The 26,071-nt window shown below is 53.5% G+C and overlaps 2 protein-coding genes and 1 long non-coding RNA gene across 3 annotated transcripts in view; all 3 read left to right on the forward strand.

Moving 5' to 3' along the window:
* Window positions 1-26,071, forward strand: part of LOC141998061 (killer cell lectin-like receptor subfamily F member 1) — a 93,379-nt gene that overhangs the window by 62,207 nt on the left and 5,101 nt on the right. The gene's annotated exons all lie outside the window — the stretch shown is intronic.
* On the forward strand, window positions 16,462-21,951 carry LOC141998543 (maestro heat-like repeat-containing protein family member 7). The gene is made up of 8 exons (XM_074971406.1): window positions 16,462-16,816; window positions 17,304-17,399; window positions 18,156-18,260; window positions 18,651-18,786; window positions 19,018-19,112; window positions 20,564-20,716; window positions 21,618-21,764; window positions 21,857-21,951. Exons 1-7 carry the CDS (start codon window positions 16,715-16,717, stop codon window positions 21,711-21,713), a joined length of 783 nt encoding a protein of 260 aa, XP_074827507.1. The 5' UTR covers window positions 16,462-16,714; the 3' UTR covers window positions 21,714-21,764; window positions 21,857-21,951.
* Window positions 22,655-25,164, forward strand: LOC141998605 (uncharacterized). The gene is made up of 4 exons (XR_012641860.1): window positions 22,655-23,052; window positions 23,321-23,492; window positions 23,661-23,906; window positions 24,011-25,164. It is a non-coding gene; the product is annotated as an uncharacterized LOC141998605 (long non-coding RNA).

Raw genomic sequence — 26,071 nt, forward strand, 5'->3', positions numbered from 1 at the left:
CATCTCAAAGAGTAAACGTCAGGCAGCACTCACCGCACTGGATCTAATGGGGAACCGTCCACCCAGGGCCATTTCCCCCCTGGGGGTGTCACTTTAAGGCCAATCCAGATGTAGTTTGCATCTTGTACAACATCTTGTATGAAATCCTGCGATGTGCAAAGCAGAGGGGGTGGGGATGAGTATCCTGTAACATGCTAGAATTCCCTTAGTGATCCCATGAAGTGCCTGCTCTCTCCTTCAGTAGCTCTGCCCATAATGCCAGCAGGAGAGCCCACCAGCCCCTGAGTTAGTTCACCCTCTCCCCTGGGCGGGCAGGGTCCCAGGGCAGGTAAACGTGGCTCTCCCTATGCAGACATGGTAACATCAGCACCAGTCCTTGGTGGCACAGGGTGAGCTGGCCCTTTAAGGGAGTCCTGGGTTGAGCCTCACCTGTGACTAGGTGCCCCTGGACTCAGAGGCAAAGGGGATGGGAGCAGGTGACCAGGAGCCAGGCCTTGTGGGGCTACAAGGGCAGCCAGTCTGGGCAGGGAGAGATTTGATGGGGTAGGAGGTTTGTGTGAGTAGCTCTGTGCAGAAGGGCTCTGCTGAGCTCTCAGACAGAGGGCCTGGGAGTGAAACGCCTGCAGGAGCCAGCTGGGCAGTCTGGGGTGAGAAAGCTGTGGGGTTCTTGTTCTGAACTGTATGTTAATAAGCCAGACCCCCAGAAGCGGAGAAAACACCCCAGTGTGGAGTTTGATTTGCGGGGGGGGTGGTAGAGTCAGGCTACACTGGGATTGTAACTAGTGACACACGTCTTTCTCCAGCTGGAGTTGGATGAGCCTGTATTTTCTGTTACCATCTCCTCCCGGTTCTGGATCACGAGCATGCGAGAGCTCTTCCCCGAGCGGTCGTCACGGCTCCCAGTCCAGTCTTTACGCTCCTTAGACAGCCAGTAGCACTTGTCCCCGTGCAGCAGCCAGTCCCTGGGGCAGAGTTTGCACCCGGATCCCTCTGGAGGGAGAGATGGGAACCGAGGGGTCATTAATTCTGAACCTGCAAACTGCAGCTGGATGAAAACTCTTGTTCAAAGTTGTTTTTTAATGGAAAATGCCATTTTGACCCAAATGAAAGTCTTTATTTTGATTGCCATTTTTCATTTTTTGATGGGGGGAATGGACTTAAAATGGAAATACTGGTTTTGAGGGTGGGAGGGAGGATTTCATTCAGTTTTGGAGGGGAAATAAACATTTACTCTTAACATTTCCCTCCATTTGAAAAGTGGGGGAGGACTTTCACTTTTCTCCTTCCTTCAAAGGAATCAAAGTGTCATTTCTTTTCACGTTTTTCATGAACTAGGCTTAAACTGTATCAGCTCGAGTTCTAGACATTGCTGACGTTTCCCCTACAGTTGTGTAAAAAGCAGGGCTGTCAGTTAATCGCCGTTAACTCACGTGATTAACTCAAAAAATTAACTGTGATTAAAAAAATTAATCGTGATTAATCACACTGTTAAACAATAGAATACCAATTGAAATTGATTAAATATTTTTGGATGTTTTTCTACATTTGCAAATATATTGACTTCTATTACAATACAGAATACAAAGGGCACAGTGCTCACTTTACATTATTGTTTTTTATTACAAATATTTGCACTGTAAAAATGATAAAAGAAATAGTATTTTTCAATTCACCTCATACAAGTCCTGTAGTGCAGTCTCTTTATCGTGAAAGTGTAACTTACAGATGTAGATTTTTTTCTTACACAACTGCACTCAAAAACGAAACAACGTAAAACTTTAGAGCCTACAAGTCCAGTCAGTCCTACTTCTGGTTCAGTCAATCGCTAAGACAAACAAGTTTTGTTTACATTGACGGGAGAAACTGCTGCCCCCTTCTTATTTACAATGTCACCTGAAAGTGAGAACAGGCATTCACATGGCACTTTTGTAGCCGACATTGCAAGGTATTTATGTGCCAGATATGCTAAACATTCATCTGCCCCTTCATGCTTCGGCCACCATTCCAGAGGACATGCTTCCATGCTGATAATGCTCTTTAAAAAAAATAAACGCGCTAATTAAATTTGTGACTGAACTCCTTGGGGGAGAATTGTATGTCTCCTGTTCTGTTTTACCCAATTTCTGCCCTATATTTCATGCTATAGCAGTCTCGAATGATGACCCAACACATGTTCATTTTAAGAACACTTTCACAGCAGATTTGACAAAATGCAAAGAAGGTACCAGTGTGAGATTTCTAAGGATAGATTCAGCACTCAACCCAAGGTTTAAGAATCTGAAGTACCTTCCAAAATCTGATCGGGACGGGGCGTGGAGCATGCTGTCAGATGTCTTCAAAGAGCAACACTCTGATACGGAAACTACAGAACCCAAACCACCAAAAAAGAAAATCAACCCTCTGCTGGTGGCATCTGATTCAGATGATGAAAATGAACATGCCTCAGTCCGCTCTGCCATGGATCGTTATTGAGCAGAACCCGTCATCAGCATGGACGCATGGCCTCCGGAATGCTGGTTTAAGCATGGAGGGACATGTGAATCTTTAGCGCATCTGGCACATAAATATCTTGTGATGCCGGCTACAACAGTGCCATGCAAACGTCTGTTCCCACTTTCACGTCATATTGTAAATAAGAAGTGGGCAACATTATCTCCTGCAAATTGTAACCAAACTTGTTTGTCTGAGCGATTGGCTGAAGTAGGACTGAGTGGACTTGTAGGTTTCAAAGTTTTACATTGTTTTATTTTTGAATGCAGTTATTTTTTGTACATAATGCTACATTTGTAAGTTCAACTTTCATGATAAAGAGATTGCACTCCACTACTTGTATTAGGTGAATTGAAATATTCTCTTTCTTTTGTTTTTTACAGTGCAAATATTTGTAACCAAAAATATAAAGTGAGCACCGTACATTTTGTATTCTGTTGTAATTGAAATCAATATATTTGAAAATGTAGAAACCATCCAAAAATATTTAAATAAATGATAGTCTCTTATTGTTTAACAGTGCGATTAAGTGCGATTATTTTTTTTAATCGCTTGCCAGCCCTAGTAAAAAGCCTTCAGGCTCAATGTACGAGTGAGGGCTTTTCTCAGGGTCAGCACTCAAACAGCCGGGCACACTGTAGGTCAGGAAAGCAAGGTCCTGGGAGGCCGGACAGGAGAGAATTCACTCCAAGTCTTTACACGGAGTTGCTCTCTTACGAACGATCTGCTCTAACTCAGTCACAAGTTCTGGGCTCGATGTAGGAATCTTTGGCTTGGTGCATTCAAATGTAATTCCTTGAGGTTTGCCCGTGTGAGCTTATAAAAGCTGAACAGAGACAGACCCAGGCTGTTTCCCAATGGGAAACCTCAAGGGAAACTCAGTGTTGAAACAAATAAGACGGATGACACCCCCGACTAGGGCAGAACTGAACCCAGAGACTCAACCTGGCCGCTGGGGGCGCTGTTATCTCTGCTGGTGTCAGGATTCAGCTGGGAGTTAAAAGCAAGGTCCCATTATGGTCATAAAAAATCCTATGGCTCTTCTTTAATGGGGGAGACCTGAGTCGGTTCAAATGACAGTTCGGGGGACTCCAATTTGCCTCCCTCAAATGCCCTGTGAAATTCCAATAGGCGAGTGGATTCTGCTTCAACCATTCCCCTAAGACATCGTCTGCCGGTGTTGTGTGCTGCTGAACAGTTGTGGAGTTTCACCCCAGAGGTGGCTGCATGTCAGTAGTGGGGGGAAGGATTCCCATAAGTACGGCTTGGTTGGTAAAGCCCTTTGGGATCCAACCTCTCGAGCAGTTGTATTCTTTATTACACTGTTGTTATGATTGTCTGTGCTCCAGCAATGGGAATTCCTCTTCCCACTAGAGGTCACTGCTGCTCCTCTGCACAATCGGCTGAGAATTACTTATTGTGCTTCGCCTGCACGCTCCCTGGGGAAAGGATTGTCTTTTTGTGATGTGTTTTTGATGGCATCTGGCACAATGGGGCCTCGATCCCTGAGGCAGGACTGCAGTGGAAAGAAATAGGGTAGAGCTGAGAGGTTCCTGTCCTGGATCGGGTTAGGGGTTGGTCTGGGGATGCTGCGCACAGATAGTAAGACGATCTCTGCCACAAAGAGCTCCCAGCCTGAACATCTGATGTGAAACGGGTGGAGAGAAAGAGGAGGACGGCAACAAGGAAAGAGAAAGACCAGCCGGGTAATTCCTGTTCCTGGACTAACTTCCAGTGGTGGAAGATACAAACTCGGAGCTCCAGAGAGCTCGTCTTCAGGGCTGGGGGAGGACATCAGAGGAAACCCGAAGAAGAGCTCTGTGGAGCTCCAAAGTATGTACCTTTCACCACCAGAAGTTAGTCCAAGAAAAGCTGTCAGCTCCCCGCCTTGTCTCTCTCACATTCCGGGACCAGCCCGGCCACCACACCGCTGCCCCCAAGAAGGGAGAGGAACCCGGCCAGCGGGGTACAGACAAAGGCAGCCACAGCCTGGGTCTTGCGCCACCCCCTGGGAGAGATGCAGTGAAAGAAGACAGGGGCGCTGGGGGTGACAGCGCATCACAACGGCACCCGGAGCATTCAAGCAGATTGAAAGGTGTCTCTCCCCCCGCCCCCCCATCAACTGAAACATCACCCTGGGGGCGGAGCATTGTTCTCCTGCTGGAGTTACGAGCCGAGCGAGCCCGCCCGCCGCACCCAGGCCGATGCAGGGTCCGACACCGTCTCCCCTTCACCCCAGAGCTCCCCGGCCACGCGGCCTGTTCGCGGCTCCGGCTCGCAGCGCCCGAGGGGCGAGCGCATCGGTCGGGTTGCTCAGGGGTGAGCTTCTCTCGCGAAGGCTCCTGCAAAGACCCCGGCTGCCCTGTCCCCCAGAAGCCTGCCCCCCCCAGCTGCCGTAACACCCCCCCCAGCCACGAGCATGGGACCCCAGAGGTTGCAGGGGCCGGGGCAGGAGGCCAAGCGATGCGCGCCGCGCTCCGAGCCAGGCTCCTCGGGAAGGGAGAAGTGGCGTCTGCTCACGGGGTTGATTTGTGCCCCGAAGGGAGGATTTGCCAGAGAACAGGAGCCCTTTCTGAAAGGCGGGACGTCCCCCCGACTGGGGAGCAATTCTGGGTGTTTTACTGGGTTTTCTGGCACGTCTAAAAGCTCCTGTTCATTTCCTGGCAATCCCCCCGGCCCCCCAGTCTCCCCTTAACCCAACACCTCACTTTGGGGGGAACGAAAATATTCCATCTCAGTTTGTGGCCGAAGAATGGACACACAATTCAACAGCGGCTGCAGTACAAATCGTACGTCATTCACAGACACTGCGAGGCCCTGCAGCCTGCCTGTGGGGGCTGTAAAAATAATCACAGGGCTGCTAGGACACTGGGATCTTCAGAATAACCCCCCGTCTCCACCCTAACCCCAGTCCCTCCGTTGCAGAGCCGGGGTGGGAGTCAGGTTCCCAGGGCACTGCTCTGGAGGAAGATCACAGCTTACGTCCTCCAGGGACTCCATGGCTGCAGCATCCTTTGCAAGGCAGGTCCCTGCTCCATCTCCCCCGCTCTGTGCATTAACTGAGTGGGGAGCCCCAAGTCCCCCCTTCACACACATCATGTCTTCCCCCATGGCTCGGGCAAGGGAAAGCGCGTGAAAAAGCCAGCCGCGAGGAGAATGAAACTACACAGCACGGGGGAGACCATACACCTTATTAGCATATTGCTTCTGATTGGACAAGGGGCAGGAGCCCCGGAGCGGGAGGAGGGTCCACTTGCTCTGGCCCAGGGCCCCAGGAAACCCTCGTCCGCCTCTGCTCGTCTCGCTATTGGCCTAGTTTTACAAGGGGCGGCCTAAAAGCCCTGGTGACGTCAGTGCGAACCAACATTCCAGACAGTGACTTCTTCATCTTGCTCCATGGAGTGCACACCGACATGTACATTTCCAGCTGATTTCTTTTATAATTATATGGTAACAACGAGAGAGTCAGCAATTTTTCCGTAATAGTGGCTGTGTGACACTTTTGTATTTTTATGTCCGGCTTTGTAAGCGAATGGTTTTTAAGTGAGGTGTAACTTGGGGTCTGGAAATCAGACTCCTGAAAGGGGTACAGTAGTATGGAAAAGTTGAGAGCCACTGCAATCCTTGGGCGAGCAGGGGCAGAGACTGGTGGGACGGGGGGAGAAGGGGCAAAGAAGGGCCTCTCTGCCCTGGGCACAGACTGGTTTTTGAAGTCTTTTTGTTGTAATATAGCAACTTTTAGGTCAGAGATCAAGTGACCAGAGAGATTGAAGTGTTCTCCAACTGGTTTATGAACGTTATAATTCTTGACATCTGATTTGTGTCCATTTATTCTTTTACGTAGAGACTGTCCGGTTTGGCCAATGTACATGGCAGAGGGGCATTGCTGGCACATGATGGCATATATCACATTGGTAGATGTGCTGGTGAACGAGCCTCTGATAGTGTGGCTCATGTGATTAGGCCCTATGATGGTGTCCCCTGAACAGATATGTGGACACAGTTGGCAACGGGCTTTGTTGCAAGGATAGGTTCCTGGGTTAGTGGTTCTGTTGTGTGGTGTGTGGTTGCTGGTGAGTATTTGCTTCAGGTTGGGCGGCTGTCTGTAGGCAAGGACTGGCCTGTCTCCCAAGATCTGTGAGAGTGAAATGGCCCACCTTGATTATCACTACAAAAGGTTTTCTTTTCCCCCCCTCCCCTCTCCTCTCCTGCTGGTAATAGCTCATCTGAAGTGAGTGTGTATGATAACACCCATTTTTTCACGTTCTGTGCGTATATAAATCTCCTCACTGTATTTTCCACTGAATGCATCCGATGAAGTGAGCTGTAGCTCACAAAAGCTTATGCTCAACGAAATTTGTTAGTCTCTAAGGTGCCACAAGTCCTCCTTTTCTTTTTTGCGAATACAGATTAACACGGCTGCTACTCGGAAACCTGTCATTATGCAAGGCCCTGCATTTAGCCGCATGGAGTGGAAATCTATCAACTTCATGAAAAAACTCGTACAGATACAGACAGACATCATCTTCCTCTCCAAATGTAAACAGATGGACATCGTACCAAAGGGACTGAAGGTAAAAAAATCCATTACAATCTACGTACCACACAGACTGTGCTGACAGCTTGTGCCACACGCTCTCAAAGAAACTGCGGAACCACCTGATCAACATCCTCTACAGCAAACAGGGAAAGATTAAGAATGAGCTCTCAGAACTGGATACTCTCATAAAAAAACAGCCTTCCACACAAACCTCCTTGTGGCTGGACTTTACAAAAACTAGACAAGCCATTTACAACACACACTTTGCTTCTCTACAAAAGAAAAAGGACACTAAACTGTCTAAACTACTGCATGCCACAAAAGGCCACAGCAACGGTTCCCTCAACCCACCCAGCAATATTGTTAATCTATCCAACTATACTCTTAGCCCAGCAGAAGAATCTGTCCTGTCTCGGGGCCTCTCCTTCTGCCCCTGCACTTATTCCCTTCACCTTGGGATAGGTTCAGTTGAGCTACTACCCCTTTCATGGCCATGTCACCCTGGGACAGCCTGAAACTGGAAACCTGTGCTCCAACAGTAACTGTTTGCTAGGAAAGGTGCTGAAGACACAATGGAAGAGGAAATCCTTTGGACTGGATTGAAATTATTCCAAAGGAAAGTGAATGAGAGAAAATGTCCAGCGTTACCCTCCTAGCGAAAGAAAAAAATTATGGTCGGAAAGGACCATTCTGTCCATTTTCTGTGTAACACAGGCCCTAGAACGTCACCGAGCGCTTCCTCCAGGAAACCAGTGACATGTGACTGAGCCAGAGCACATCTTCTGGAAAGACATCGACATGCATTAGAGCCAGCTGGTCAGAAACAATCTTTCTTCTGCAGTGACGTGAAGTTAAAGGACATGGAGACGAAGAAAACCTCGACTCGGGTTGTTACTGGAGCTGAAGCAGAGAGGCCAGGACAAACACGGCTAGGGCCCAGGACTGACTATCAGCAGATCTGCCTTTTTCTATTCCTGGCTTTTTGACCATGAGCAAATCTCTTTGCTTCTCTGTGCCTCAGTTTCCACCGACTATAAAATAAAGCTACTCAAGGTTCTGTTTTTTTCTCTCCTCTTTTTCAAAGCGGGACACTTAGATACATTTGGGGCCTGTCTACGCTACCGGTCTAGAGTGTATTTGTAAGCTGATGACCCCCCACATGTTGTTCAGAAGCAATGGATGACACAAGGTCCTAAGGCTGTTCTGTGCTTAGCCCCTATGGCACAGCTGGGCTGGGCGGCCTTTTCTCACTGTGCTGTGTGGAGCAGGTTCTGGGCACTAGGGATATGAAGAGGCTCTCGGGGACTAATTCTTGAAAATAAATATCAATCAACTGCAACCCAAATAAAAAATCACTGCTGCTAACATTGGTGGGTGATAAAATAGTAGCAAAGTGGTAATTAATGATGAGGAGAGGGCAGTGACACAGAGCAATCGGATCCCTTGAGAAGCTGGACCCATTCAAAGAAAACCAGTTTGAAAATACCCAAAGGAAGGGTCCTATTGCTAGCAACAAAGCATGCAGGCCACACCTACAGAGTGGGGAAGTGTATCCAGGAAAGCACTGACTGTGAAGAGGATTTAGGGGCCATGCTGGGCAAGCCATTCAACAAGAGCACCCAGGGTGATGCTGTGGTGAACGGGGCTAAAGCCATCATTAGATGTATGAAAAGAGCAGTGAGGCGCATAGGGAGGTGACACACCATGCGGAAGACTGATCATGGAATCCTGCATCCAGTTTTGGCGTCCACCTTTGAAAAAAGATTTGGAAATATTGGCGATGGGGCAGCAAAAAGCAAGGAAACATTTTGAACGCTGGAGAAAAATGCCTGCGAGTGAGCTATTGAAAGAGCTCAGCCTGTTTAGATGATAAAAAAGATCGGGAGGTGACGTCATTGAAGTGCTGAAGTGACTTCATGGAGAGAAACTATCAGGTATTAAAGGGCTCATTGATCTAGCAGAGAAAAGCATAACAAGACGCAGTGGCTGGAAACTCAAAAGAGACCAATTCATATGAGAAGGAGGGCACACATATTCAACCGTGAGGATAAATCACCAAAGGAACAAACTAGAAAGGGAAGTGGTGGGAATTCCCCACCTCCTTGATGTCTTCTAATGAAGACTAGATGCCTTTCTGGAACGTGTGTAGTCAAAAACTAGCTCCTATGCTCTACAGAAAGCATGTGATATGCAGGGGGTCAGATGACATGCTCTAATTGTCTCTTCTGTCCATAAAGTCTGCTAATTTATGAAAAACTGAGCGTTGCATGGGGAGAAGCCTCTGATGTTTTACTGTGTAGTCGGCTTGAGCCCACAATGAACTCTCATTGAGTGGGGTGATCCAGGGGAAGCAGCTCAAACATCCGGTGTGGCTGGATAGGGGCAGGACATCAGCACTGCAGGGGAGGGGTGGGTGTGGCAGTGACATCACAAAGGCCTTTGGCAGGACCTCAGCCTATTGGACAAAGGTGGTGGGGAGGCGATGATCTCACAGAGAGATCTTGACATCAGCCAGGCAGGACAGGGGTGCAGGACAGGGGCAACCTCGGAGATCCCTGTGGCTTTGCTTCAGCACGTCTCCTTCTCGAGGTCTCTCCTGGAGGACTGAGAGAGCATTCACTTGCACGTTCGTGAGCGCAAGGAGGACCCTCTTCAGAGTTTTCTCCTTTTCTTTTAGTGGTTTTGCTCGAAAACAGACGTCCCTGTATAGAAGGTAAGAGCCTCGGAGAGGTTTGGAACCTGTTCAGTCTGATCCATCAGGTGCCGGCTGATTTTTAGGAAAGGAAAACACTAGATTGTGGGGGCAGCATTTTATTTCCAACCTAGGACTTTGTCCCTTAGAATTACTGGGGACATTGGGGTTTCTCCTTTTTGTTTTCCTTTTTCCTGTCTCTCCCTCCTTTCTCATCTTCTCTTGCATCTTTGTCCTTTTCCCCTGCTTTCCTTTCACCACCAGGACCTGTCTGTGCGTGTGGAGTTGGGGACAGAGGGGGGGGCGGGGGAGGGTTGCACTCCAACTCTCATTGCGGGAGGCCCTCCCAAAGACATGTGGCTGGAATGGTCCTCTAAGAGTGACTCCCTCCAGTGGTGACCCAGCACATCCGGTGAGAACTCTCAGCTTTCTGCTTCTCAGAGTCTCAATGCTGATTGGGGGAGCTTGGGGCTATTGTGAGGGAGGAGGCTCAGGTCTTTGTTACCCTCTTTTAAGACCAAGGAAATAGGCCGTAACCAAACATGTATTTGATTGCTCTTGCTGCTTTTCTCCATTCATTGTCTTTGAGTAATTCACGATTCTCTCTCTAATGGGCTAGTTCTTCTAAAATACTTACTAAATAATTAGGTTTTAATAAAGCCAAATGCAACCCCATACCTCCAGTAACAAGGGAGTCAGGCAGCACCCTACAGAATTGGGGACAATCCGCTGGAAAGCAGTGACCCTGAAAAGGATTTTAGGGCCATAGTGGACGAGCTGCTCAACATGAGCTGTCAATGTGAAACTGTGGTAAAAAAGGTTAAAGCCATTCTTGGATGAATAGAGTAGTGAGGATGGAAAGGGAAGTGAAACGGCATTGGTGAGACTGATGTTGGAATGTTGAATCCAGTTCTTGTGTCCACATTTTGAATATTATGTTAAAACAATTGGAGAGGGTGCAGAAAAGATTCATAACTGAGTGATGGGGATGATGCCCTATAATGAGACATTGAAAAACCTCAATCTGTTTAGTATATACAAGAGAAGAATGAGAAGTGAGTTGCTTGACTTCATGGAGAGAAAATGTTGAGTATAAAAGGGCTCTTTTATGTCGCAGAGAAAGACATGACAAGACCTCATGGATGGAAGCAGAAATCAGAAAAAGTATAATGACAATAAGACCCAGATTTGTAAGAGGGTGGTTCGTCATTGGCACAAAGTACTAAGAGAAATGATGGCTTCTCCATCTCTTGATCTCTTCGAATAAAGACTAGATGCCTTTCTGGAAAATGTTTGAGTAAAAGAAAAGCCCAGCTCTTCTGACATACAGGAGGCCTTAGGATACACAGGGGATCAGATTAAATGTTCAAACGGTTCCTTCTGGCCATAAAGTCGACTAACTTGTGAAAACCTAATTGCGGCCTGGGGAAGAACCTCTGTGTTCTACTATGTAGTCGGTGTCACCCCACAAGGAAGTGTCATTGAGTGGGGTGATCCAGGGGAAGCAGCTCAAACATCCAATGTCGCTGGACAGGGGCAGGACATCAGCACTGCAGGGGAGGGGTGGGTTTGGCAGTGACATCACAAGGGCCTTTGGCAGGACCTCAGCCTATTGGACAAAGGTGGTGGGGAGGCGATGATCTCACAGAGAGATCTTGACATCAGCCAGGCAGGACAGGGGTGCAGGACAGGGGCCACCTCGGAGATCCCTGTGGCTTTGCTTCAGCACGTCTCCTTCTCGAGGTCTCTCCTGGAGGACTGAGAGAGCATTCACTTGCACGTTCGTGAGCGCAAGGAGGACCCTCTTCAGAGTTTTCTCCTTTTCTTTTAGTGGTTTTGCTCGAAAACAGACGTCCCTGTATAGAAGGTAAGAGCCTCGGAGAGGTTTGGAACCTGTTCAGTCTGATCCATCAGGTGCCAGCTGATTTTTAGGAAAGGAAAACATTGGATTGTGGGGGCAGCATTTTATTTCCGACCTAGGACTTTGTCCCTTAGAATTACTGGGGACATTGGGGTTTCTCCTTTTTGTTTTCCCTTTTCCTCTGTCCCTCCTACCTTTCTCTTCTTGCTTCCTTTGTCCTTTTCCTCTGCTCTCCTCCCACCACCAGGAACTCTGTGGGTGGAGCGGGGGGGTTGTGGGAGGCCCTCACAGAGAGGTGAGCCTGGACTAGTGCTCCGAGAGTGATCCCCTCGGTGGTGACCAGGGCCATTCTTTGGGCTATTTGATGAGAACCCTTAGCCTCCCACCCCTCAAAGTCTCAACCTTGATTGGCTGAGGAGGGGGCTATTGACAGGGAGGAAACTCTGGTCTTTGTTGTTCTCTTTTATGACCAAGCAAATAAGTCACAACCAGTTAGATGTTTGACCAATGTAGTTGCTGCTCTCCATTCATTGTCTCGGAGCAGTTCATGATCCTCTCGAACATTCCAATTCTTCTGAAATAATTGCTGAATAATTACTATGAACAATTGTTGGTCTGTAGCTCATTTGAGAGCAACTCTGCTACTGACTGGCTGCATCAGCTAAGACAAGTCACTGCTCCTTTCTAGCCTTCGTTTCTCCTTCTGTCAAGTATGAATAACAATCCTCTCCCACCTACCTCGCCATGGGTGGATGCTGGGGATCCACTGAAGAGTGTAACTCAGAGCAGTGCAGACTAGGGGGTGTCCTATCACACTGAGCCATAGCAGATTATGACCTAATATTCGATTTGATTTCTATTTTATTGTTTTGAAATTGTGAAAAGCAGCAACTACTTAGCTCAGACTGAAGCATCTCGTCTAATTTTCTAGAGCACAGTGTCTCCCCTTTGTGTACGATGAGACAGTTTAATGCACTGTGACGGACAGGAGATGCTCTTGTTTTGCAAACAAATATTTTTGCAAAGAATTTTCATCCTACTTGTTACGATTTCAAGAAACACAGTGGTTTCGTCTGAATGGATTTTCTGACAGAAAACAGTTTCCATGCAAATGTTCACACCTTATTTCCTGGGCTTTATCCCTGCCTCCGGGGGGTTGTTGTCTGTTAGCTAGAACAGGAGTCAGGACTGTTGTCTTCTCTTTCTGGCTCCGTCACCGCTTCGCTGTGTGACACATTGGGTAGGTCCAATGGGAACAGGGTCAATTCTCTAACTCCAGGCAGCAGTGAGCCTGGGTGAGATAAGGGATGTTAAGGACGTCTCCGAAGGAGAAAGGGATGTTTCCAGGTGTGGAATGTCAAGAACTCTAAACTTTGCTAAAATGGCTAGTCTCGAGAAACTAGTTGGGGCCAAAATTTAACCATTGTCTTTTTTAAAGCCCATTCAGGGATGTGAGTCCCAGAGAGCCATAGAGAGTGGGAGCAACTTGCCCAAAGTCCCACAGATCAAGAGGCAGCAATGGAAGCAGGAGTGACCCTCCCTCTCAAAGGCAGGGGGACCAGACATTAGGGCCTGGTTGCAATTGCCAGCTGTGGGAGGGAGTGTGCGGCAGTGGTTAGTGAAGGGGTCCATCCATGGCTCTGACACTCAGTGTGACCCTGAGCTGGTAGCTGAGGCCCGTTTGCCGTCAGTAGGGTTGGGGTCCCATCGCTACAGCCCAGCGGGGTTGGGAGGCTCCAGGAAGGTGTGTAAAGTGCTGGGATGTCAGGATCCTGGAGGCGCTGTCACCTCCGCCCTAGGGCAGTGTTCTGCACCCCCCTGCTGCTGGCTGAGTTTCTCGATCCCTTGGCAATAAGACAGACTCTTGTTTTCATAGCCAGTCGATCGCCCTCGTGTCATCACCCTGCCTGCTGGCTGGGCAGGGTAACTCCTGAGGTCACCACCCTCTCCAGCCTGCCTTGGGCTTGGGGAGTGAGGAGGAGGGCGAGGGACGTCTGCTGACCTTGAACATCCGCCATCCATCATACCATCACCGAGAGCAAGTGAGTGGCATTCGAGTTCCTCGGTGTCTTCCCCTGTCTGTCTGGGGAGAGGCAGAAACAGGGGGAGAGACTATCTCCAAAGGGGGATTTCATTTGCAAACAGCCCCCAAGAGCCCCTCACTCTTAGACTGGGCAGGGGCTTCTCCAGAGCTGTCTCCAGTGTGTTTGGAAAGGTTCCAGCAATGCGGCTCCCAGCTCTTCCCTTGTGGGACACTGTTCCCCAGGCTGAGAGTCTCTGAGCTGGGCCAGACCCTGTGAGCTGCTAAGCCTGGAAATCAAGGGGGAACGAGGAGGGCCCTGGTCTTCCTGTGCCTAGGGTTTTTGTGACTTTGACGTGGGGAATGGTATCCCAGGAGAAGTCCGGACTCCTGGCTTCTGTTCCTTCTCTAGCCTGGGTGGGAGAGTGGCCTGGGACGACAGGAGGGGGCTGCTTGTCCAGAGTAACCGATGGTGTTTGGGACTGATCCCATTGCTGGAAAAGGATGAGACTTCCTGGATATTGCAGCAGCAGGGATTACGAGGGGGAACGTTGGGAGCAGATCACGCAATGAACTCCTGCCCGTGTGTGTAGATGGCTCTCCCTGCACTCCTGTGGGGGCAGAGGGGGCTGCTGTGGTTGGAGCAGGGAGGAGGAGGGACGGAAAAGGCCCATGAGTGAAAGGCTGCCTTGAGCCCAGACTCACCCCTGCTCCCCGCTCGGTTCCAGGATGGCCAGGCTCCTGCGGATGTTGCGGAGGAAGGCTCTGCAGGTGGCCCCAGAGCCTGAGGGAAGCAGCTGCCGTCTTCCCAAGGGGCAGAGCAAGCCCTGCGTCCCCGCTGGCGGGGAAGCAGCTCCCGTCCAGGCCAGACGGCGGAAGTGCCCGGCCTTCTGGAGAAGGAACCCGGCTCCCGGCGCAGGCGCCGAGCTGGGAGCGGCCCCGACCAGGCCCCGGTGGAGCTGGCCCAGGCTGCGGTTTGGCAGACAGGACCCAGCCCAGGAGGGGCGCCGGGCAGGGTGGCTCTGGGGCTGGTTGTGTGGGCAGCAGCGGCCCCAGGAGCCCAGCCCTCGTTCCCATCAGGAGGCCTCGCCCTGCCCGGTCTCTCAGGCCCTTCCAGCCCCCGCCGGCCAGGAGGGGGAAGGTCCCTGTCCCAGCACCGGCAGCTCAGCCTGGGACAGCGGCAGCACCTGGGCCTCTGGCAGCAGCCAGGCCGACGGGCGCCACTGCTTTGCTCCAGGTGAGGAGCCAGGCTGGGCCCCGGGAGGGCTGAGGACGGGATGTGAACACCCTGGGCCCAGACGCTCTCCCAGGGATACGGGGGGGGGGGTCCCCAGCCCAGGTGTCTGGCCTGAGCCCCGCAAACCCCACGGACAGCAGCAGTCGTCACACAGCTGCCCCTTCCACACGGGGACCTGGGGGTGGGGGCGTGAAGAGCTGCTGCCATGTTGGTCCTTGATGATCCGGGCGGGGGGAACAGGCACCACCCATGGGGTCCTGGGCAGGGGAGGGGGGCTCTGCTCTGGGCTTCTGCAGCTGTTGGGGGCTGAAGGCATCCCTGAGAGGGAGGTTTGGGGCCCCATCTGCCCTGGGTGCCTGAGGTGGGAAGGGGGGTCTTTAATCCTGCTCTGCCCACCACACCCCTGTCCTTCCCTCCCTGGTGCAGGGAGCCCCCTGGATTTGGAGCAGGAGGAAGGGGTGGACGTGGCCAAAGATGAAGCTGCTCTCAAGGTCATCCGAGAGCAGCTCCAGTGCAGACATAAGGTACAAATGTTCCCCACCTGGGCTGGAACCAAGATTGCCCTGTCCCTTCCCAGCATCCCCACCCCCTGCCGAGGGTCTTGTCCCTCCTGATCCACCACCCCAATGGGGCCCTTTTACATCCATGATGTGGGACCCCCAAGATGGGGGTGTTTGTCCCACAACAGCCGAGGTCGTCTCCCCCGACAGGCACTGTCCCAGTTCCTGATCCTGCTTGTGTAGGAGTGGTGGGGGATTTGGACAATAGGCGGGTCCCCACAATCCCCCATTGAGGCCTGAGCCCTGGAGCTGGTGTGGGTGGGGCAGGAAGGTCCCTAGCTAACAGGTTCTCTCTCACTATACCCCACTCCTGGTGGGTACAGGATGAGGGGCAGCAGCTCCTGTTCCTTCAGGCCATCTACCCCGCATGTCTGGCTGCACGGGAGAGAGGGGAGGACACGCTGGAGCTGCGCTGCTGCAAGGCGGCTGTGGTGAAGAGGATCGTGGTGAGTGAGACACGCCATACGGCAGCTGGAGGGAGGGGGGCAATTGTGGGGCTGGGGGGCAGCTGAGAGTGGGGGACAAGGAATCACATGGTCCCAGCTCAGTCGTCGGGATGGGGCTGAATGAGGGCAGTTTTGACAGGGAGGAGGAGAGAAGGGGATTGGGAGTGAGCTGGGCAGGAATCCAGGAAGGGGGACAAGTCGGATGGGCAGGAAGGAATCGGGGGAGCGGGAGGTGGTGGGGGATCCTGCTGGCCATGTGGGGCACTGGCTGTGTCATCTCCTCACTGGGAGGTGTCAGTCGGGCCTGAATCTCACATGCTCCTTTGTCTGCTTCGCGTCTCACAGGAGCTCATCGAGGAGCTTCCCGACGACTCGTCACCCAGCGCCGTCCTCGCCCACTCCCTGGCTGCAGTGGGCAACCTCTGGTACCGAGACAGCCCCACCCCCCCACCCCGCCGGCTCCCCTCACCCCAGTGCTGCTCAGGCCCAAGGCTGGGAGTCACCGTCACTGTCCCTCCCAGGTCACCTCCCAAGAGTGGCACCTCTGGCAGAGATGGTGGGGTGGGAAGGGTCACTCTTTCCTGGCAGGGCTCTTCTTTTCACGCCCATAACATGACAGGGGCCTTGGGGATGGGCTCACTCCCGGGCTCAGATACAGGAGGGGCAGCAGGCTCCAGGGAACAGGAGCTATTCCTGTCCTGCCACTGTCTGTCTGGGACGCCTTGGCCTTGTCATTCCCGAGCTCAGTGCCTCAGTTTCCATTCCCGCCAGTCTGTGCCTCTATCCCTGTGGGTTGGTGTCCGTGTTGGCGACAGTCCCACCCCCGTACTGCACAGTCTAATGCCAGCTCCTCTCTCTTGCCAGCACCATGAAACCTGCCCTGGAGCCAGCCCTAGAGACCCACCTCTTGCGAGCTGCCCTTCACTCCGTCTTCACCCTGGGCACAGAGAAGGACACCACCGACATCCAGGTACCTCCTCCTCCTCCATCCTCTTACTTTTCCAGAGTGGTCCTTGGTCCCTGCTCCGTTGATTCTCTGGAGCTCCAGATTTAGGGGTGGGGTAGCGGAGATGGAACAAGCTGCAGGGTTGGATCCTTCCCTCCAGCAGGGAAGAGATTACTCCTTCTTTCTTTCTTTCTTTCTTTCTTTCTTTCTTTCTTTCTTTCTTTCTTTCTTTCTTCCATAAGCCGTGTTTTGCCCAGAAGCCCAGCTTCCATCCATAGCAACTTGGCTGTTTCATACTCTTCTGCCTACAAGGCCCTCTGCAGAGACCTGCTAAGCTCATGGATCAAAGGTCCAGGGGTCATCAATTCTTGCGAATTGCCTGCAGTGGGATGTGAAGGAGAGAGGCCGGGAGATGTGTTTGGGAGTCTCTCCAGTGCTTCCCAGAGACCCCTCTTCCCATCCTGTGGCAGGTGTAGGCCCAGGTTCCTTAACTCTGACCCATGCTTTGCAGGATCTGCACAAAGTCATCCCAGAGGTCCTGGATGCCATGCTGGGGAATCTGCTGGCAGAGTCCCCAGACACAGACAGGCTCCACTTCATCTTGGAGGTGAGCCCCGTTTTACCTGAACTCTTTGGAGGACTGGTAAGGAGAGACTGGAAGATCCATTTTCTACTGTGTCCTCCTAGCTGGGTCCCCAGTGGGCCGTCCTTGGTTGGGGAGGTCAGTGCAAGCAGTATCAGGTCCTTCCTTCTTGAGGGAGAGAGGAAGGAGCGGGGAGTTCAAGCCGGAGCTCTGCCTGGTTCTGCTGAGCACTAACCACAGGGCTCCTGGCTGTCTTGGGGAGTGAGAGTCTGAAAACCCACCCTTCCCCCACCCCTCCAACACACACACACTCCATGAGATTTGGGAGATGGTTCTCAGAGAAGAGGCACACGCTCCTTCCTAGAGAAACAGGAGGATCCAAGGGAATCAGCCCTTCCCTCTGATCTGCTCTGAAATTCCTGGGCGGATTGTGTTCTCAGTCACTCCCTACATCCCCCCAAGGATTTTCATAGCAGGGAAGGGCCGAGGGTTCAGTCTCCTTTCTGGTGAACTGTTCAGGAATCAGGAGTTCTGGGAGGAGGGGACCAGCCCCGACCCCGAACATTATCCCAATCGAGAGAGACGCTGACAAGTTGTGACCTGCAGGGTACAAGCTGCGTCCTGGGGGAAAGAATCCCCTTCTAAAGCTCTGCCATCAAGGCCTCAGATATTCCCCCCTGAGCAGAATGTCTCAGGCCCCTGGGGCTGGGGGCATGGGGGGCTCATTTGCAAAGCAGGTGCACCTGGCCACTGAGTTTGACCTGCCTCCTTTCCCCACAGCATGTCAACTTGTGGGTCGTGTCCAGGGTGTCCCAGGAGCGAGCCAGGGCCATCAGGAGCAGCACAGCCCTGCTGAGATACACAGTCACCCTCCCTGAGTTTGACGTAAGTGACCTCCGACCCCAGCTTGCTGGCTCCTGGCGGAGGCGGGCTGGCTCCGGCGGGCTGCAGGATCTGCTGCTGCCGGGGCTGTGGCTTAGGAGGGTTCTTCATGGGGAGGCAGAGTCAGAGCAGGGAGTGAGCTAGGCTTGAGTCAAGTTCTTCTTGTCCTGGTTCAGTGTTGTCCCTGGGCCTTTAAGGGGCCCATGCTCCAGCCCCTGCTTGGCATCCCAAAGCAGCTCCGGGCTCCCTTGGCAGCAGAGCAAATGAAGGGTCGATCTCAAGCTCCTCTCCCCCAGCATCTCCTGCAGAGGGGCTAAGGGGAAGGAGCGCTCTGGCCCAGGGCAGCTAACAGGAAAATGCTGATGGAGTCCCCTCTCCTCTCCCTTCCATTAGATCTCTGCCGAGTTCCCCAGGATGGGTCACCATGTGGCCCAGCTGGCTCTATTTGTCAGCGATTCAGACAAGGACATCAGCCGGCAGGCCAGGGAGGGGACTTACCGGCTCTACCAGCTGCTGCTCCGACAGAGGGGTAAGGAACCCAGCTGGGACACGGAACCCAATAGGGGACTGAGAGTGACCACAGGTGGATAATGGGACCCCAGACCATTTCTCTCCGACTGACCCCAGCTGGAGGACAAGTCTCTCTCTGCCTCTGTTCTTCTCCACTCCACTGTGGAGCCACCAATGGGATTGGAAGGACACAGAAACTGCAACCAGAAGGAGAAAAGTCTCTCTCTCTCTCTCTCTCTCTCTCTTCCAGGCCTGACCATACATGACGCGGAAGATCTCTGGTGCTATGACTGGCACCAGGACAGAAGGCTCTTGGGCTACAAGAATACAGCCAGAGTTGGGGAGGTAAGGGCACTGTGCCAGGGCACGACACAGCTCAGGGAGTGGGGCTGGCTGGGTTCCCTGCAGTGGATGCCTCCTGGAGACAGGAAAAGAGCCCACTCCTTATTTCCAGCTCAGAGTTCCTCATCCAGCAACCAGTGGGACAGGCTGGTGTTAAAGGTCCCTCATTGGAACCTCGCTAGTTGCCGTGATTTGAGTGTCTTACATGGCTGCATTGCTACGTGGCATAAGGAGGATCCCCGGGTGGGTGAGTTAATATAGGATTATGGCTCTGGGTGTCTCTCTGCTCCTTGTCCCCCTGGCTGATCCCCAAGTGTCTGAGAGGAGAGCCCTGAGTCAGTCAGTCACGATTGCTTGATCAGACCCTTGTTTAATTCCCTGCACCTTATAGAAGCAGAGAAAGGAGGTGGGCTTTGCCCAATTCCATTGCCGGTCAGGAAGCAGAATGCCCCAACCTGGGAACTGGGTAGGGGACATAGTGAGCTCCAGAGCCAATATGGACCACATGCGCCCCCCTCATGTCTCCAGACCCGGCCAGGGAATGGCAGAGTATCTGGACCTCAGCCACTGTTCCAAAGAAGCACATTGTCACTGACCCAAGTTGCGGCTACTTGCTGCACAAGTAGAAAATCAAAGACACCCCCCCCGCCCCCGTCTCACAACTGTGGTGAGAATATCCAATCCTTCGAACACACCGTAACACAGTGCCCCCAGACTGGAGTCAAAGGTGAAATGGGTGATTTCCACAACATCACAGAGGAGGCCTTGGAGTGGCTCCTCGATCGACAAGGGCATCGACAGAACGCTGCTCCACAGACGCCCCGTGAGAGAGACTGTGTGAGCTTGTCCCGCCTACCACAAGCTGAATTGCTGCAGTGGAAGAAAAGTCTCCGAGGAGCGTCTGGGATGGGGACTGGGCCATGAGTCTCCTTGTCCTTGTCAGGCTGCAGGTTGGATTCCCCTTGAAGAAACCAAGGAGCTGCAGAGGCCATTCCCAGCGACGAGAGATATCACTAAGCTGGGGTGAAGAGACCTTTGGTCTGTCAGCTCCAACCCCCTCGCCCCCCACAACACACACACACTCCTCTAGCCACTGAGATGCAGGAGATCTCTCTGCTGGAAGCAACACAGGGTCCCCTGTCGTCTCTGTGCCCTGCACAGCAGAGTGGGCCTGCTCACACACATTAGAGATCCATTTCCAGCCCATCCTGGCCCCTGCCAGAAATTGCCCTCCCGAAAGAGCCACTGGAGGCTTTGGTCCCTCAGCATCTGCGACCTTTTAATAAAGGGGCTTCCCTGAGCCCTGGGACCCTGAAAGCCTCCTGGGGAATGAACTGCCTTAGCCACAGCAGCTCTCTTCCCCGCCCTTTGGGGCACTGGACGCCATTGTACCGCCAGGACTTGGAGGCTGGCTCTGGCCAATCTGCTCGAGCCTCGTGTCCTCTTGGTTTTAGGTCTTTGGAAAATTCTTCACCATTGGTCAGAAGAGGTCCTTCCTGCAGACAGCAGTGCTGGCCATCCACGACCCCCTGTTGCGTGTCAGCCAGGCTGGGCTGGTGCTGGTCTACTCCCTCCTGGGGGAAGCCCAGCAACTGATGGGGGTCACGGTAAGCAGCTGCAATCATCTCAGGAGCTTGGGGTGGGGGCCAGGGCCTGATTCCCATCCTATCGCCATTCGCTGGCCTGGTGGCAAGGAGCCTCGTGGGGACTTCTGGACTTCATGGACTTCTCTTCTTAGGATGTGGTGCTCTGCTATCACTCCTGGGAAGGACAGGAGAGTCCCCTAAGTGCCCTCTGGGAACCTTTCCTGCCCCACAGAGCAGCACCCATTTCCCCATAGCCTAGTGTCCATGTCACCCGAGCCACCATCGAGAGTCGCTCCCATCCCTGGCAGCCTGGGAGGCCAAGGACTGACTGGTGCTGGCGACTGACCAGCAAGGGCTGATGCACATGGGGGTGGGAAGCTGGTCTTGCTGCTGGTCGGGCTGGTCCCGCTCTAGAGAGATTGGGAGCATTCAGTCAGCAGGGACTGCTGACCTGCCCCGTTCACCAGGGCTGCCATCCTGTGGCTTTAGCTTTTGTCACTGGGGTGACTTGGGGAAAGGTCTCAACCTCTCCCCATCCCACTTCACTGCTGCCAGAATCCCTCCTGCCCCCCGCCACCCTGCTAGAGCCCCCTCCCTGCCCTACCTGGGTGGGGATGGAGGTGGGGCTGGAGGAGAGGGTTCTATGAACTTGAGCGGTGTCCCCAGGTGGGTTGGAGGTGGAACAGCTGTCAGGGGCACGGATGGGGAGGTGGCAGGAGCTCACCCGACAAGGAGGGGGGTTGGCACTGGAGGTCACTAGAGAGGACAGCAAGCCTCCATCCTGGGGGTCGGGAGGGTGAATCCACCACTCAGACATGAGCAGTTGCTGGGTGGAAATGATGGTGCTGGTTCCAGGTGCCCTTAATCCTCCCTGATTCCTGGGGAGTGTCTCCATCTCTGACATGTTCTCGTTCCCCTGCAGCACGAGGATGTCACAGCCAAGATCATGGGCCAGCTGCACATCATCAGGCACTTGCACCAGATGCCCGAGGCGCTGCAAGGGCTGTGGCTCATCTGATGCTCTGAAAGGTTCCCCTCCCTGTTCAGCAAGTCCCGCTCCCTGCTGCAGGTACTGCTCTGTCTCACTGTAAATGCGGGGCTAGCGGAAGCGGATATGGAGGCCCCTGGCACTTACAGAAATTCTCTCCCCTCTCTTTGGAGCTGGTCCTTCCCTCGGCCCCCCAAATTCCTTCATCTGGGGCAGGAGCTCTTTCCCTCCCACCCATACCCCTCCCCTCTTTCCTTGATCTCACCCCCATCCCATTCCCCGTGCTCCCAGGCAGAGATCTTCCTGCCCCATATGGCGCAGAAGGACGTTTGTGTCAGGGCTACAGACTGTCTGCCCAACTGAAGCTCAGGAAGCTCCACATTTGAGGAGGTGAGGATGGGACAGAGGCTCAGGGCTAGCTTCATCTCCTGCCCTTTATTCTTCCTTTGGCCCCTCTATGGGCTCTCAGAGTCTGACATGAAGAGGAGCCTCCTCCCCCCGTGTCTTCTAGGCCCTGGGGTGTGTGACAGCCTCCCAGATGGCTGCAGTCAGAAGCTGAACCACCTCAGGGAGCAGTGGGGGCAGGTCCCTTGTCCGAGGAAACCAAGCAGTTCTCTGGTAGTTCTCAAAGAGGCTGAGAGGGAAGACCCTGTTCCCTCATGGAGGTAAGAGCCATTGACTTCTCTGGGCATATGGGTTTCTTGGGGGAGAAATGGGATCGCTGCTGCATAGCCTGGCTGGGAGCTTCCCCCATCCCTGGGACAGAGACATCTCCATCAATGTGCCACCCTTGTTTTTTTCTTAGCAGGAGGCTCCCCAGAGAACTCCTCAAACCTGTTCTCTGGGAGCGTTTCTGGGAGGAGGCTCCCATCCCTCAGTCTCCATCTCCATCATGCAGTCTCTTTCACCTAACATCTCCGCTCTCCAGCTCCACTTCCCGCAGCAGGACAAATGGACCTTCAGCTCCTAGAGAACAGACTCTGACCTCCTTCTGATCAGCAATGGGGTTTCACCATCCCCTCAGCAAACCTGTCAGCCGGGCTGGACCGGATTTGGAGTCCAGGGTAGGAGTGGGTTCTCTCACCGTCCCTAAGGAAGGGGACATAGAAGACCCTAGAAACCCAAGAAGGGCAGGCCGAGCCGAAATCAGGCTGAGGCAGAACTCCCCACGAGGGTGGAAGGCCTTGTTTCTGTTCAAGACATTTCTGGACTTTGTTTGGAAGGAGCACGACCCAGCAAGGAGTGGAGTAAAGGCCAGTCACCTGGTTGGAGGGCTGAGTTCCCAGCCAACAAACTGCAAGAGTGAGTCTCAGGGGGGTTGCTAGCCCAGCTCGAAAGCGGTGACACGAGGCCTGGCCAGCATCTAGCGGTGAGTGAACTCTGGTACACACCTGCTTCCATTCGGGAAACAGCCTGGTATTGGAGAGTGGGTGGGGAGAGCAGGGGGGTGGGAGGGGTTCCTGAGGCTGGGGTGGGGAGGAAGCTGTGGGGCTGGGAGGGGAAGGACATGGCCCAGCTTGTGGGAGGGATCCTGCTGGCTGTGTCTGGAGCCCTGTGTAGCCTCTTCTGTGGGAAGTTCCCATGGATCAGTGGGGCCTGAATCTCTCCTGCTCCTTTGGTCTCTTTGGGCTTCACAGGAGATGTCTGGTGAACTGCCCTTGGACTCTGGTCCCAGCACCGCTCAGAAATTATTCGCTACCTTCAGAGAGACAGGGCACAGCTCAGCCTCTTGGGTAGGCTGGAGACTCACACTTCACTCGAACACACGACGCTGAGGTGCTTTGGGAAGCACAGTGACAAAGAAGAGATGTAAGTGAAACTAAGCAGGAGAAAGAGACAAATTTCAAACAGACAAAGAAAACAAAACATACTTTGTAGTGACTTAAACTGAACCTTAACAAGTCACAATCTTTGCCTTAGCAGTTTCCAGACTAACATCTCAGCTTTCCTAACAGACCTTCTTTGATGTCCCTGTAGGGTACAAAACCTCTCTCTCGAATCCGCTGATTTGATTGCTTCGTCTTCTGGTTTCAGACCCTCTGTTCTCCTTCTGGGCTGCCTGGACCCTGACTGTAACATCTCCCTGGCGCAGCCTCTTACACAGATGTGTGCTGCAGCCAGCCCAGCGCAGGGAGCAGTGGGGACAGATGATCTCATCCTGTCAGACCAAGAAACAAGGGTCCCATTGAGGCTTAGATGGAAGATCCCAGGCATCTCCTGGAGGTAAGAACCGTCCACTCTTCTGGGCACTTGGGGCTGTTGCAACAAAGAGGGGGCTCCTGTTCCATAGCCTATTTGTCCTCATGACTGTGTTTTTTTATTCTCAGAGGATGCGTCCGGGACCCTGGAGACTGTTTCGTGCAGGAGCTTTGAGCGGGGAGAGATCACTCACTGTCATGACCCATGGGTCATTAACCTGGGTCTGCAGGGTTCCTGGGAGCAGCCACCCTCCAGCACGCCACCTGGAAGCCTACGAAAAACTGCTTACCTAGGACTGACGAAGTCCAGACCCAGTTTGAGGCTCCTATTGGCAGAGTCCCAGAGCAGCTAATCGGCCCCCAGGACCGCCTTAAACCAGCAGCAGGAACAAGAAGCTGTCTGAACATCCGAGCTCCTCCCCGCCCCCTCTGGACCGTGTGTTGGCTGTTCCTGCTCCCACTCCCCAGGCTTGATTTCCTGGCATCCGGACTCGGGGTGACCCATCTGAGTTGAGGTGCTGAACACAATTTGGTCTTTTGCTTCTGCTCTTCCAGTGTCCTGACCCAGCTGACTCTCGACTCCTGTCTCGTGAGTGTGGACTCTGCCTCTGACCACTAGGTCTGGCTGCCCATGACCCGGCCATGACACTGACTTTTCGACAATTCCTCCAGTGCCCTTTTCTGCTCTCCAGCTCTGCTCTCCCAGCAAGACACACCGATCCCTTGGCTTCCAGAGTCCTGCTTGCCTGCTATTCAAGGGCTCAGGGGGAGTGCTTGTCTTGCCCCCTCCCCTACCACAGCTGCTTTTCCTCGGGGACTCTCTCTAGCGCAGAGGAGAATCAGTCCTGGCAGCAATTCAGGAAGTCACAGAAGGGACGGTCTGCTCAGCTCCCTCTGCAATGCCACTGCCCGAGACCATTACGAGTGGGTGCCCAGTGACTGCACCGGCAGCTACTTGAGAGACTCCTGGGGGCAGGGTAGTCGTGTTTCCTGGTGACTGCGGGAAGCCATGCAAAGAGTGCGGCATTGAGGAGACTCTCCTGCTGTCCCAAAGGGTTTCTGTTCTCCTGCACGGTCAGACTGTGGGGCCGGCTGGCAGAATGGGGAAGAGCTGGTTGGTGATGAGTCGGAGGATTCACCATAGAGGTGGCAGCAGCTGCAGATCCTGGAGTCCCTGTGGTCGGGTTACCATGCGTCCGGATTTTCCCGGACATGTCCGGTTTTTTGGGTTTTAAATCGCCCTCCGGGAGGAATTTGTAAAACTCTCCAAAGGGCCGGGATTTCCCTCCCAATGCAGAACTCTGGGGGCGGGGGGGGGGGAGCTGCGCGCTCTGTGGGGGAGCACGGCACTGTGTCTGGCTCCACACCCCAGACACACTGCTCTGAGCAGCAGGGTACGGGGGCCGGGGGGCTGGAGAAGGGGCATGGGGTCCCAAGGGACAGTCAGGGGACAGGGAGCAGGAGGGGTTGGATGGGTCAGGGGTTCTGGGGGGAGCCTGACAGGGGGTGGGCATATGGAGAGGGGTCGGGAGAGACAAGGGACAGGGAGCAGGGGAGGTTGGATGGGGCGGAGGTTTGGGGGCAAAGTCAGGGGCAGGGAGCAGGGGGGTTAGATGGGTCGGGGGTTCTGCGGGAGCAGTCAGGGGACAGGGAGTGGTTGGATAGGTGTGGGAGACCCAGGGGGCTGTCAGGGGGCGGGGGTGCGGATAGGGGGCGGGGCAGTCAGGGGCCAGGTGAGGGGGAAGTTCTAGGGGGGCAGTTAGGGTGGGGGGGTCTAAAGAGGGGGCAGTTGGAGACAGGGAGAAGGAAGGCTTAGATAGAGGGCGGGGTCCGGGGGGGGGGCGATCAGGGGACAAGGAGCTGCGGGGGTTAGGTGGGTTGGCAGTTCTGTGGGGGGCAGTCAGGGGGCATGAAGTGGGAGGGAGTAGATAGGGGGCAGGGCTACAACTCCCCCCCCCCACCCCCAGAGTGTCCTCTTTTTTGAAAGTTCAAATATGGTAACCCTACCCTATGGGCCAAGCCTCCACTCCTGAGAGTTCAGGCGAACCTTCCCCTGTTCTCAGGGAGTCTTTGGACAGAGGACTCAGTGTTTCCATCAGGCTGCTCAGTTGCAAATGCAGCCACCCAAAGCCGTGAAGAATGGAAGCGAAAGAGCAAAGCTGGACCCTCCGCTGAGCTCCTGCAATCAAG

Source organism: Natator depressus, chromosome 14 (genome assembly GCF_965152275.1).
Source record: "Natator depressus isolate rNatDep1 chromosome 14, rNatDep2.hap1, whole genome shotgun sequence".
NCBI lineage: Eukaryota > Metazoa > Chordata > Testudines > Cheloniidae > Natator > Natator depressus.